This window comes from Micromys minutus (assembly GCF_963924665.1).
Source record: "Micromys minutus genome assembly, chromosome: 28".
Lineage (NCBI taxonomy): Eukaryota > Metazoa > Chordata > Mammalia > Rodentia > Muridae > Micromys > Micromys minutus.
Genome location: NC_137963.1, coordinates 23,611,735 through 23,625,387, shown reverse-complemented (window position 1 = coordinate 23,625,387; position 13,653 = coordinate 23,611,735). Strand labels below are relative to the sequence as shown.

Sequence of the window (13,653 nt, the reverse complement as noted above, 5' to 3'; positions counted from 1 at the left end):
GGCTGTGCCATGCTCGCGCTCCGAAGCAGCCTGAGGAGGATGCTGGCCCCTCGGGCGCTGGCCCACCAGGTAGGGGCTACCAGGTTGAGCACAGAAAAGTGGGCGGAGTTGTGTGGCCTGCTAAAGTACTGCGCAGGCTGCCAGTGTTGTTGAGGCTGGCACAAGTAAGATGTCTCAGTTTTCAGGTACCAGCGGGTGATGGCATAGGAGGACCTTGTCAGTTAGGGCGGGACTGATGTTTCTGGAAACTGGACTAAGCTATGATGACACCTTCACCGAAGGGCACCTACAATTCAGCCCTAGCTGTCAGCACTGGCTTATCCAGGGAATAAACTCAGTATTTTGGTTTAGACTTTTACTCACCCTAGTGGAGGAAGAAGAATCAGGTTAAGCTAGTCTAGCACTAAGTAAACCCCGAAGAAGAGACTAAAGACTATACTTATCCAGTGCTGGCCACAAAATGTCACCAATTGTTTCCTTAGAATATTTCACTGACTTTATAATGTTTTTTATTTTTAAATCAACGGTCTCTTTCATGAGCCAGTGCGGGCAAGATCAAGTCTTAAATCATAATGAAGTGTCTTACTTTTCCTCCGCGTAATTCTAACTCTGCAACAGAAATCTGGAAAAACGCTTTTACCTTGTCACACACTTCCTCCTCTTTCTTCCTGTGCACCATGTCCAAGAAGTAATAAAAGGTTATGGCCTTCACAACAATAATTGCACACTGAATCAAACTATAAAGTATTGTGGACTGCACTGGCTCACTCCCTAATGTTTTATTCACTTTTAAACTATAATCAGCACTTGTTCTAATAATCTCATTAGTAGATTTTGGTTTGAAGCACACACACAAAAAAATGTCTATCAAGTGCAGAGATGGCTGCAGAATTTTATAGGAAGTTTACTGGTTTGAGCAGTGTAGTGATTTGGATAAGTATGGCCCCCATAGATCATGTGTTTGAAAGCTTGGTTCATAGGGAGTGAGTGGCCTTATTAGAGTAGGTGTGTCCTTGTTGAAAGAAGTGTGTCACTGTGAAGAAAGGCTTCGAAGTCTTAGTACTTAGTCTATACCCAGTGTGGCACACAGTTTCTCTCTGCTGCCTTATCACCATGTCTGTCTGGACACTGTCATGCCTCCTGCCATGACCTGGACTAAACCTCAGAAACTAAACCAGCCCCAATTAAATGCTTCCAGTAAAAAGTCTCCATGGCCATGGTGTCTTTTTACAACAATAAAACCCTACTAGTTGGTACCAGGAGTGGGATACTGCTCTGTTCTTGGGATATTTTAGCAAAGAATTTGGTAGCATTTTGCTCTTGTCCAAAAAGATTGCTTAAGGCTAGAGTGAAGAGCTTTGAATTAATTGCCTATATATATAAAAAAAAAATCTTTGTTTTGTCTGATCTAACTAAAACTAACTTTATTCTATTTCTCAGGACATTATCTCCAATGATTTTTATTATTTTCATTTTTCCTGGGTATTTTCTTTATTAACATTTCAAATGTTATCCCCTTTCCCCCAACTCCCACTCCCCCTCCCCCTCCACTTCCTTCCATGAAGATGCTCCCTCTCCCAATCACCTTCTCTACCTCAGTGCCTTGGCATTCCCTTACACTGGGAAAATGCACCTTCACTGGACCAAAGGCCTCTTCTCCCATTGATGCCAGACAATGCTATCCTTTGCTGCATATGCACCTGAATTGGTTGGAGTTTTAGTCCCTGTGAGTTCTGGAGGGTTTGGATGGCTCATAATGTTGTTCTTCCTATTGGAATTGCAGACCCTTTCAGCCCCTTCAGTCCTTTCTTTAGCTTTTTCTTTCATTGGCGTCCTTGTGTTTAGTCTGATGGTTAGCTGGAAACATACTCAACTGTATCTGTATGACTCTGGCAAAGTTGCTGAGGAGGCATTCATATCTGGCTTCTGCCAGTAAGCACTTCTTGGCATCAGCAATAGTGCTTGAATTTGGTGGCTGCATATGGGGTAAATCCCCACGTGAAGCAGTCTCTGAATGATCTTTTCTTCAATCCCTGCTCCTCTATTAAAGAAAATCTTAAAATAGCCTACTATAGACTCTGTCATATAGTTGCCAATGTTCATTCTTATAAAGAGCATTCTAATGAAGAAGAGCAGGCTGAACAAGAAAAAATACAAATTATATGATTCTAGAAGAAAGGGGGCACAGAAAGTAAAATAGAGCTAAATCCTATGTTCAATGAGATAAACATATTCAAGATATTAAATGAATAAAGAGACTAGTGACCTCATTGCAAAATCCCACACAGCTAAGTTTACATCTCGTAAGAAGGAATTAGAGAACAGTTTAGGTCCAGACCTGGTGGTATACGCCTTTAATCCCAGCACTCGGGAGACAAAGGTATGCAGATCTCTGAGTTCAAGGTCAGTCTAAGACATCCAAGCTTAGGCAGTGAAGAAAACCACAGAATACAGAAAATTTGTAAAAATGTAATTGCAAAAGGGGACCATGTCCCAATCCCAGGAAGCTGCAGAATTTGGCAGCTTTGGCCATGTGATTCTGGTTTCTGAGTCAAGAGCAAAAGAAAGAAGTTATGGAATCTTCCTCTTCAACTGAGGAAAGTTGTTGAGGCAAGGTGTATGGCAAAGGTTTCTCTTCATGGAGGCTTCATTGTTTGAAGCTAAAAGGATGGAGCCCCAAAATGTCATAGATCCCTGAGCCATGAGATACCCAGTGAGGTAAACAGCTGACAGGGAGTAGAATTAATTCAAGATAAAAATGTGTGTTGTAGTCAATAAAGCTAAAAGGTGTTGACAATCTGAACAGTACTTTGACATCAGACATAGAGATGCTGAGTTTGGAGTCTGGTCTTGCTTTAGTCTAGTATTTTCTCACTATGACCCCCTGCCTATGTTTTAAAACAGTAATGTATATATTGTGTCATTATATGTTGGAAGTATGTGATCTGGTATTTTTATTTATCTTCATTTTATAGGAATAACAGTTAAGATTGTGTGGATTTCAGAAGGGACTTTGAACTTTGAACCTTAAAACATTGTTGAGAAGGTGGTAGACTGTGGAGAAATGTATTTTACATTATGTTATGGCTACTATGGGGGCCAGAGAGTGGAATGTGGTGGTTTGAATAGGTATGTGTTTCAATACTTGGCTCACAAGGGAGTGGCACTGTTAAGAGGTGTGGCCTTTCTGGAGTAGGTATGGCCTTATTGGAAGAAGTTTGTCACTATGAGGGCAGGCTTTGAGATCTTTTATATGCTCAAGCTACCCCCATTGTGGCTTACAGTTTCCTTCTGCTGCCGTGGATCAAGATGTAGAACTCTCAGCTCCATGCCCAGCACCATGTCTGCCTGCATGCTGCCGTGCTTCCTGCCATGGTGACAATGGATTAAACCTCTGAAACTGTAACCCAGCCCCAGTTAAATGTTGTCTTTATAAGAGTTTCCAAAATCATGGTATCTCTTCACAGCAATAAAACACTAACTAAGACAAGAAGGAAGGATATAGTTTACAGTAGGAATCAATGGAGTGAACTAAAGGGAAAAAATATACTAAGGTTTAAAGTAGTGTTTTATAAGCAAAAACTTATCAAGAGGAAAAAGATTTCTTCTTCTACTCAGACTAAGTTGTCATGTATACAGTGATTTTTCTATATTTTTATATTCATTTGATCTGCTTTAGCAGATTGTTCTGGTATTAACTTCATGAAATGAGTACATGTTAATCCAACTTGAAAATAAGATGGGTTTTTATGGAATGATGTCATAGAGTATATGTGCACATATGTGTGTGCTATGTACAGACACATACTCAAGGTAAGTTCCAACAAAGTATTTCCTAGGGGAAAGTGCACTCAGAACAAAAAGTAAAAATGTACATAGTAATTTTAAAAAAAAAGGATACTTGAGAGTTTCTACCACACTGATATAACTGAATTATTAAATCCCATTTTCACTCTAGGTTTCTCATAAGAAACTTATAGAGATTCAGGCAATTTTGGAAATGATCTCTTAGCATCCATGTTCAGTAGTTCCCAACCTGTGGCTCATGACACCTTGAGATCACATTTCAGATAGCCTTCATATCAGATATTTAAATTACTATTCATAAAAGTAGCAAAATTGCAGTTAAGAAGTAGCAATAAAATAATTTTATGGTACAGGTTACCACAACATGATGAACTGTATTAAAGGGTCACAGTATTAGGAAAGTTGAGAACCACTGGTTTATTACCAAATTTGTGATGCAGTTAGAGCAATAGCATCCTAGTACATTATCTACATTTCAGTTCTATTTTTGCTGAATGTAGAAACAAATATTTGACCAAAACAGCAATTTCTCTTTTTAAGAAAAGTTTTCTTTAAGCCAAGCATGGTAACATATGCCTTTAATACCAGCAATCAGGAGGCAGAGGCAGACAGATCTCCATGAGTTTGAGGCCAGCCTGTTCCTCAGAGTTCCAGGGCAGACAGGACTGTTACACAGAGAAACTCTGCCTCAAAAAACAAAAAAACAATCTCTATTTTAGTAAACATTCTCATTGTATATGCCCAAAGATAAGCAGTCTAAAAAGTTCTTTCAGATACAAAACTCTACTCACATACACTATGGATTCAAAGAATATAAGGGAAAACAATTTATGTGAATCTCGACAGGCAGTAGTGGCACATACCTTTAATCCCAACATTTGGGTGGCAGAAGCAGGTGTATTTCTCTGAGTTCTAGGCCAGCCTCGACTACAGAGTGAGTTCCAGGACAACTAAGACTACACAGAGAGACACGTGTTGAAAAAAAAATTCTTAACTGATTCTCTGGCACAGGAGCATTTGTAAGATAGCACTGGCTTAGTTTGGGGAAACTTTCCATGAAAAGGTGGCTTAAGGAGAACTCCCATGTTTCACAGTAGATATCTTTGAGTCAACTAAAACACATCTATGGAGAGCTGAGAAAAGGAAACGGGGATTTTGATTCAGCCCTGGATTTGGTTGGAAAGACGTACAAGTCTGTCATCCCTCAAATTCTGAGATTTGGTTTGTCTTTCTTTAGGTGTGCTCATCTTTATCGACTGGCCACAGACAACGAGAAGGAACATTCTATGAGTTTTGTACTTATTATCTTAAACCCTCAAATGTGAAAGAATTCCTGTACAATTTTAAGGCAAATGTTCATCTTCGGACAGCTCACTCTGAACTGGTTGGATTCTGGACTGTAGGATTTGGAGGCAGAGTAAATACAGTATTCCATATTTGGAAGTATGGTATGAGTTATCCAGTTCAAGTATTCAATATAGATTTTTATTCTCATAGATGCTGTATAAGTCTTAGATGGATATACATTAGTGTAGATACAGATTAAGGAGAATTTTTTTTTTTACAACACAAAGTAAGTTCAAGACCATTCTTCTTGATCCATCTTGTATTACCCTTTTCCAAAAATCTGACATTATACATGGGAAATTATGAGTTATTTATCCAGTCATTAAATTTTAGACTACTATTCTCAAAAACTTAGTGATCTATTGGAACACTGATTTAATTCGACTTAAAACTATTCACAAAAACCCAATTAGGTTAAGATCACAGATTAAGGAAAGAATCTAATGCTAGACCTGGTTATCAACATCTGAGTGAAAACAGTTCACACATTCAGGATTTTGAGTAAGTAAAGGCTGAGAGAAGATGGCAGTCAACTTTGACCTTCCTTCAGCCCTGATTATTTTCAGTTCATTGCTTCATCCCAAAGAGTTACAAAATGCACTGCCATACTGTGAGGTTCGGATTGGACCTCTTTTAGGACTTCCTGAATGAGACTCATGGAGGGGTTGATCAATGCAAATGCAAAAGGAGCTTTCTTATTCCAACACATTAGGGTTTCACCAATTTGGGAGGAAGAGAGACAACCCTGAGCAGACTCTAATGGAAGGAAAATTCAAACAATTGGGGAAGAATTTGAACAATGGTAACTAGGCAGGGTACTAAGGACTATTTATTGGTGGAGTGAAGCAACCTTCAAACTAACTCAGTGTATCTTTCAGGACTTTCCAAGGGGGATCGGTTGGGAGTTGCAGGTGGCTTTGTTTGACAATTTGGCTATTCAGGAGCTAAACTAGCTCTGTTCTTCCTGGAAGGGAGGGGTCCTTGTGCTCAGAGGTTTGTAGTGAATTTCCCACTGGCCTTAGATTGACCCCAACTCTGGTTCTTTCAATACTACTTTAAGAATTTAAATAATTTTACTTTAGCATTACTAGGTCTCCTACTGAAGCAACACTGCCTTGTAAAAGGAGAACAAGTTACAAATTTATTCAAGAATGAAGGTTAACTTTAAAAATCTACTATTAATAGCATACATGGGGATTTGAGCATGTTTAGCAAACTCTTAATGATTAATTGCATTTAGTGTTTAGTCATCTTTGTTAAATTAATGTTCACACAATTCTTTAATGAGGAAAAGATTCATTCTGTGGATGATGTGGGTATACTTTGGGTTTGGTTAGATTTTGTTTTGCTTGGGAATATTTTTTCTGTTTTGAAAGAGAGAAAACACCAATAATACAGCTTATGCTTCAAACGTGGTTGGTGTTAAACCATGGCCCACTGGGGAAAGTAATCAAGTCCTGTGTGCCTCACTTTAGGTTGTAAGACAGATGTTATTTCATGTCCCTCAAATAAACTATGTAAGTATTTTACCTGAGTCCCATGAGGTCTTACAATAAATATAGTACTAGGCTCAAACAATGTTAAACATGTCTGGCTGTTTTAGTGATTTAGAAAGCAGAGGAATGAATGCTGGGGAGAAATGGTGGTTGACTGTAGTAAAAGAATTGGCACTAGGTCTTTGGAAGTTGTTTGTTCAAGGGAAACAATATCAAGTACATTCACGTTTCACGTATGTTAACATGTATTCAAGATATATCTTAATCACCTACCATCACTACCAAAGTATAATTTGTCTTTCAGCTGACACAGTAAATTGAATGCCCCAGTTTAATAAGAGTAGTACACATGGAAGTGTTAAACGCTGTTGTCACCTGCAAACCTGAAAGCTGACATATTATTTATCATGTCACAGACTGAGAAGCTTAGCTCCTGTCTACAACTTCCTTCAAAGAGCCTGTAAAAAATACTTTTCTCTGTGTTTTTCACCACAGATAATTATGCCCACCGTGCTGCAGTTTACAAAGCCTTGGCCAAGGATAAGGAATGGCAAGAAAAATTCCTCATTCCAAACCTGCCTTTCATTGACAAACAAGAGAGTGAAATTACCTACTTGGTGCCATGGTGCAAAATGGGAAAGCCTCCAAAGGAAGGTGAGTTTGTCTTAGGCGGTGTGAATTTTTATGACTGATATCATACATATTTTAAGTTCTAATGTGCTTTGGGACTGAGGGAAAGTCCCTTTTATCTGTGGACATAAGAGATTGTTGAGATAAAACAAAGTGCGCCTCTTTGTTTTATCCTTTATTTGTGTTTCCTGAAATAGGGTTTCTGGCTGTCCTGGAAACTTTCTCTCAAGACCAGGTTGGCCTCAAACTCTGAGATCCTCCTACCTCTGAGTGTTGGGATTAAATGTGTGAGCCATCACTCCCAGCTTCCTTTATCCTTAAAAAGTGAGGACTAATGAAAAATTCTTCCCACTTTTGGAGTTGTAAACCTTATCAATGTTATAGAAAATGTCATATGGTCAGTAAAGTTTGAAAACTACACAGAAAGAACCAGGGACTATGTATGGGATAATGATGGATCATATATGATATTCTGTCATCATTTTAAAACAATGCTAATATTTAAATACAAACTGTATTACATAGAAATGTATTATAATAAACACATTAAACATATATCTATAAATTACACTTTATTTAAAAGTTTTAAATCACTGTATATGTTTTTCCTACATAATTGACCATTTGGAGGAATTAAGTGGAATTGCCAAACTTGTTGGCATGGGTGCTGGGAACTGAACTCTGGTCCTCTTCTAGAGCAGAATGTGCTTTTAACTGTAAAAGCATTTCTCCAGCTCCCCTGGATCTTCACTTTTTGTCATCTGTGTAATTATTCTTAATATTACCAATATATTTAAACATGGACAAGAGATTTCTAAGCATAAAATTAATGAAAAATAGTAGAAATGTAATTACTGCATCTGTGTACATGTGTATACATGTGCAATCCTTCAAATATGAACATGCAGAGCAAGGCCTCTACGAAACAAGTGTATATAAGTATAAATAGAAATTCCTTAGCTATCATGTCTAAAAATTGGTTTTTTTCAGCAATATACAGCAAAGCAATAGCCAATATCAAACTTAACTGTGAGAAACTTGAAGCAATCCCACTAAAATCAGGGACTCGACAAGGCTGCCCACTCTCCCCCTACCTATTCAACATAGTACTGGAAGTCCTGGCCGGAGCAATTAGACAGCAAAAGGAAATCAAAGAAATACAAATTGGAAAAGAAAAAGTAAAATCATCACTGTTGGTAGATGACATGATAGTATACGTAAGTGACCCCAAAAATTCCACCAGAGAACTTCTACAGCTGATAAACAAGTTCAGCAAAGTGGCTGGATATAAAATAAACACAAACAAATCAATAGCCTTCCTCTACTCAAAGGACAAACATGCAGAGAAAGAAATTATGGAAAACATACCCTTCACAATAGTCACAAACAATATAAAATACCTTGGTGTGACTCTAACTACGCTAGTGAAGGACCTGTATGACAAGAACTTCAAACCTCTAAAGAAGGAAATCGAGGAAGATCTCAGAAAATGGAAAGATCTCCCATGCTTATGGATTGGAAGGATCAACATTATAAAAATGGCCATCTTACCAAAAGCAATCTATAGATTCAGTGCAATCCCCATCAAAATTTCAACCCAATTCTTCATAGAGTTGGAAAGAGCAATGTGCAGTTTCATCTGGAATAACAAAAGACCTAGAATAGCGAAATCCATCCTCAACAACAAGAAAACATCTGCAGAAATCACCATCCCTGACCTCAAGCTATAAATTACAAGGCAATTGTGTTAAAAACTACATAGTACTGGTACAGATATAGGCACGTGGATCAATGGAATAGAATAGAAGATCGAGAAATGAGCCCTCACATATATGGCCACTTGATTTTTGACAAAGGAGCTATAAACATTCAGTGGAAAAGAGAACAGCCTCTTCAACAAATGGTGTTGGTCCAACTGGCACTGAGCATGCAGAAGAATGAAAATAGACCCTTTCTTATCTCCTTGTAAAAAGCTCAAGTGCAAGTGGATCAAAGATCTCCACATTAAACCAGGTACACTAAAACTATTAGAAGTAGGGAAAACCTTAGAACACATAGGCACAGGAGAATATTTCCCGAACAAAACACCAATGGCTCATGCTCTAAGGTCAAATATCGACAATTAGGACATAATGAGATTGCAAAGTTTCTGTAAGGCCAAGGACACTCAAGAAAACAAAACCGCAGCCAACAGATTGGGAAAAGATTTTTACCAACCCCACATCTGATAGAGGCCTAATATCCAAGGTATACAAAGAACTCAAAAAGTTAGACACCAGAGAATCAAACAATCCTATTTTAAAAATGGGGTACAGAGCTAAACAAAAAGTTCTCAATTGAGGAATATAGAATGGCTGAGTAGCATCTAAGGAAGTGCTCAACATCCTTAGTCATTAGGGAAATGCAAATCAAAACAACCCTGAGATTCCACCTCACACCAACCAGAATGGCTAAGATCAAAAATTCAGATGACAGCAGATGCTGGCGAGAATGCAGAGAAAGAGGAACACTTCTCCACTGTTGGTTGGGTTGTAAACTGGTACATCCACTCTGGAAATCAGTCTGGCAGTTCCTCAGAAAATTGGACATAGTACTACCCGAAGACCCAGTTATTCCACTTCTGGGCATATACCCCAGAGACGCTCCAACATACAACAAAGACACATGCACCACAATGTTCATAGCAGCTCTATTTATAATAGCCAGAAGCTGGAAAGAACCCAGATGTCCTTCAGTAGATGAATGGATACAAAAATTGTGGTACATTTACACAATGGAGTACTACTCAGCTATCAGAAACAATGATTTTATGAAATTCCTAAGAAAATGGATGCATCTAGAGAATATCATCCTGAGTGAGCTAGCCCAGTCACAAAAGAACAGACATAATATTGCAGTCACTGATGATTGGATACTAACTCCAGAAAGCTCTAAACACTCCAGAAACAACTCAGACTATATGAAGTTGAAGAAAAACAAAGGCCAAAAAAAAAAAAGATGAAAAATCATTATGCTTAATCTTTACACACCAAGAAAACTTTGACTATTTCCAGGTTACATCTTGTTCTACATGTACTTTATGCTCATTGTAACTAGTAAGATTTTAATGTATATTATCAAACCTTTAAAAAAATTCAAGTACTGACAAAAATGTATTCATATACTTTTATGCCAAAATGCTTTTAAAATCTGTACATTTATCTTTGTTTTTTAAAATAAAGTTTTTCAATTAAAAAATTATTTTTCTCCAAATCTAGGTGTCTATGAACTGGCTACTTTTCTGATGAAGCCTGGTGGCCCAGCTCTATGGGGTGATGCATTTGAAAGGGCAGTAAATGCTCATGTCAATCAAGACTACATTAAACTAATTGGTGTGTTCCATGCAGAGTATGGATTACTCAACAGAGGTACAACTGTGTATTTCTTTTTAAATTTCTATATTTGTAACAGATAAGAGACCAATGTATTTTCCATGTATTTTCATGTTAAAAAATAAATAAATCTTGTTTTGAAGACAAAAAAAAAATTTCTATATATTTTGGTGACTTATTCATCTTCTAAGTTATATTGGTTAAAGTTTATATGTTATTGACAAGAACTTGTACATTTTAATTCTTAAGCATTGAGATATCACCTCTTATTTATAATTTAATACCCACTAAAACTATTTTGAATATTTTCTCTGACACAGCATAAAATGAAAAGATTTAACAACTACAAGAGTATCAAGAAATAGTTTATTCCTTTTATAATCTTTTTATTCTTCTAAATATATTATTGTCAGTACTAGGGATTGAACCTGGGACCTTCTGCATGGTAGGTAAGTGCTCTACTACTGAGCCATATTTTCTGTCCAAATAAGGTTTTTATTACTGAGATGAAATTCCAGGGCCAAAAGCAACTGGAGGACATGAGGGTTTATTTCAGCTTATACCCCCAGTTAATCGTCCACCATGAAGGAAACTTAGGACGGGAACTCAAGGCAGGAACTGAAGCAGGAGCCATGGAATAATGATGGTGACTGTCTTGTTCCCTGTAGCCTCCTGAATCTGCTTTCTTACCCTACTCAGGTTCATCTTTAAACCAGTAGTGACACTATTCTCCAATGGCCTCGTCTTTTCCACATGAGTCATTGATCAAGAAAAATGCTCCACATGCCTGCTGTGGGCTAATCTGATGGGGCACATTTCCTCCACCAAGGTTCTCTCTTCTCATATGTATCTCAAGCTTTGTATCAAGTTAACAACAACAACAAGAAAACCTAACAAAATTGACTCATCTGTCAACATAACACATAAATATACCATGATAATAAACTTTCCTTTCTTGTTTGTCCCCAAGATGTATTGTTAATACTTTCACAGTATAAAACATGGTATAACTTTAAAAGTCACACAGTCTTTAGAAGCTTAATCTCTTTAAAATATCCAAAGTCTCTTAGCTGTGGGCTCTTGGAAAATCAAAAAGAGGTTACTTTTGGACAAATCAGGACACAGTATCAATTAAATTTAAAGCAAACCCAACATTTAACAGGATAAAAATCGCAGGACCTACTTCCAGATCTTCTGGGCTTCAAGGGGCCTTGGATGTTCCACTCGTCTAGGTCTGCCAACTTCAGCTCACACAGCTTAACCCATGGCCCACTCCGAACCGCAGCTGCCACTGTCTTGGCAATCATCCCACTCCCCTGGCTTCTCCAGTATGCTAAGGACCTTGTCACAACAGAAGCTGCATCCTCACTGATGCCCTCCTCTGGATGCTCTTCAGGGACACCAGCCCAGCTACACAGTACTCTCCATGACCCTGAATGCCCTCCAAACCAGTACCACCCAGATGATTCTTATGCATCCATTACCAAGTTCAGCTGCCAGCATGAGATGGAAAAATAACATAAAACATAGCAGGAAGTCATACAGTTTGGGTCTTGAAGTTCTTTATCTATCTTACTTAGCTCTGAATTTCAAGCCTGCTTCATTTGTTCATCTATGAAACCAGTTTGACTAATTAACCTGTAACCTCCTCTGCCAATCTCTGACTCCTCTGAAATCTTGTCGCTGAAACATTTAGTTTCAGTCTCTTAACTTGAAATAATTGGACCTTTTAAGACTTAATTTCTCTGTGTTTATGGGCAAATGAAAGAGCTTTTGCTTTGCTTCTGCAGTTCATGTTCTGTGGTGGGCAGAGAATGCAGACATTCGGGCAGCTGGGAGACATCAGGCACATGAAGATCCCAAAGTCATGTCTGCTGGTGAGCTGTTTCATGAGGCTAGAATTATTTTCAGAACCAGTTTGATATATCTAATAACTTTACATGTTTTATGAAATGTCTTTTTAGTTCGGGAAAGCGTCAACTACCTAGATACTCAGCAGAATATGTTCCTGATTCCTTGGTCATTTTCCCCACTGAGATAGTTTCCTGCCAACTGTTCTAGTAGCTGATGTGAGATATGTCAGTGGCCAGTGCTTCAATGCTCTCTAGAGAATTATTTCAACTTCTATTTGAAGGAAATGGTAAGTTAATTTACTATGCATTTTTAAAGCCCATTGAGGTCCCTTTTATTAAACCTATTTCTACATGCAAAATAGTTCATTTTTTCATACATTAAAAGTAATTAATTTAAAAATAATGTTATTTTGTCCCAATGAAATATTTGAAGACTCTAAGGTTTATAAACTAAAATACCTTATTGTTTTTACTAGTATCTAGTTCAATAAGATCCTTTGTAACAAAGATAGTCCGTCACTAGATCAAGATTCTTGTTCTTCATTTGTTTCAGACTGCCTCTTCTGTAAGACAACCCTTTCTTCAGCTGAGATCACATTCCAAGTTAGTAACCAAATTATTAATAAATATATGAACCGCTTTAATCTTGTCTTTTTGCCTGAGACTGTTTTTGCTTTGGTAGCTAATTTCATAACATTGGGATTTATGAAAATGTTATTTAACTTCTTTCATATGAAAAACTATAATAATCTGTGTTGTCTGTGTTAATCATCAGTCACTCACTTAAAAAAACTGCAGATCAGCCTACAAAAGGTTGTAACAACTCAGTTTCATATGCTGAAATGTTATTAATAATTTAACTAATATTTATCTCAATTTTTTTCCTTTTTGATCAACATGCATGCAGTATCTATATGAAATGAGGTCATTTTAGATATGGAAACATTTGCCCTGATAAAAATTACCAGAAGCAACATGAAGGCAGACATAGATGTTTCTCTCTGCGCATCTCTATATGGATACAGGTTGTTATGAATATTTTATAAGCAATGGAGTAGTACTGAATGATCTGACTTATCTAGGTGGGCAAATTATATCATACTAACTGGATCAGAGTATTTTGGTGTGTTCTTTGAAGTGGCGATGTAA

The 13,653-nt window shown here is 37.5% G+C and overlaps 1 protein-coding gene across 1 annotated transcript; it reads left to right on the top strand.

Moving 5' to 3' along the window:
• LOC308438715 (protein NipSnap homolog 3A-like) lies at positions 1–12,692 on the top strand (the record flags this gene model as incomplete). The annotated part of the gene is made up of 6 exons (XM_080940178.1): positions 1–69; positions 5,045–5,255; positions 7,146–7,304; positions 10,538–10,687; positions 12,442–12,528; positions 12,616–12,692. Exons 1-6 carry the CDS (start codon positions 10–12, stop codon positions 12,690–12,692), a joined length of 744 nt encoding a protein of 247 aa, XP_080796304.1. The 5' UTR covers positions 1–9.
• Between the last annotated feature and the right edge of the window lie 961 nt (positions 12,693–13,653).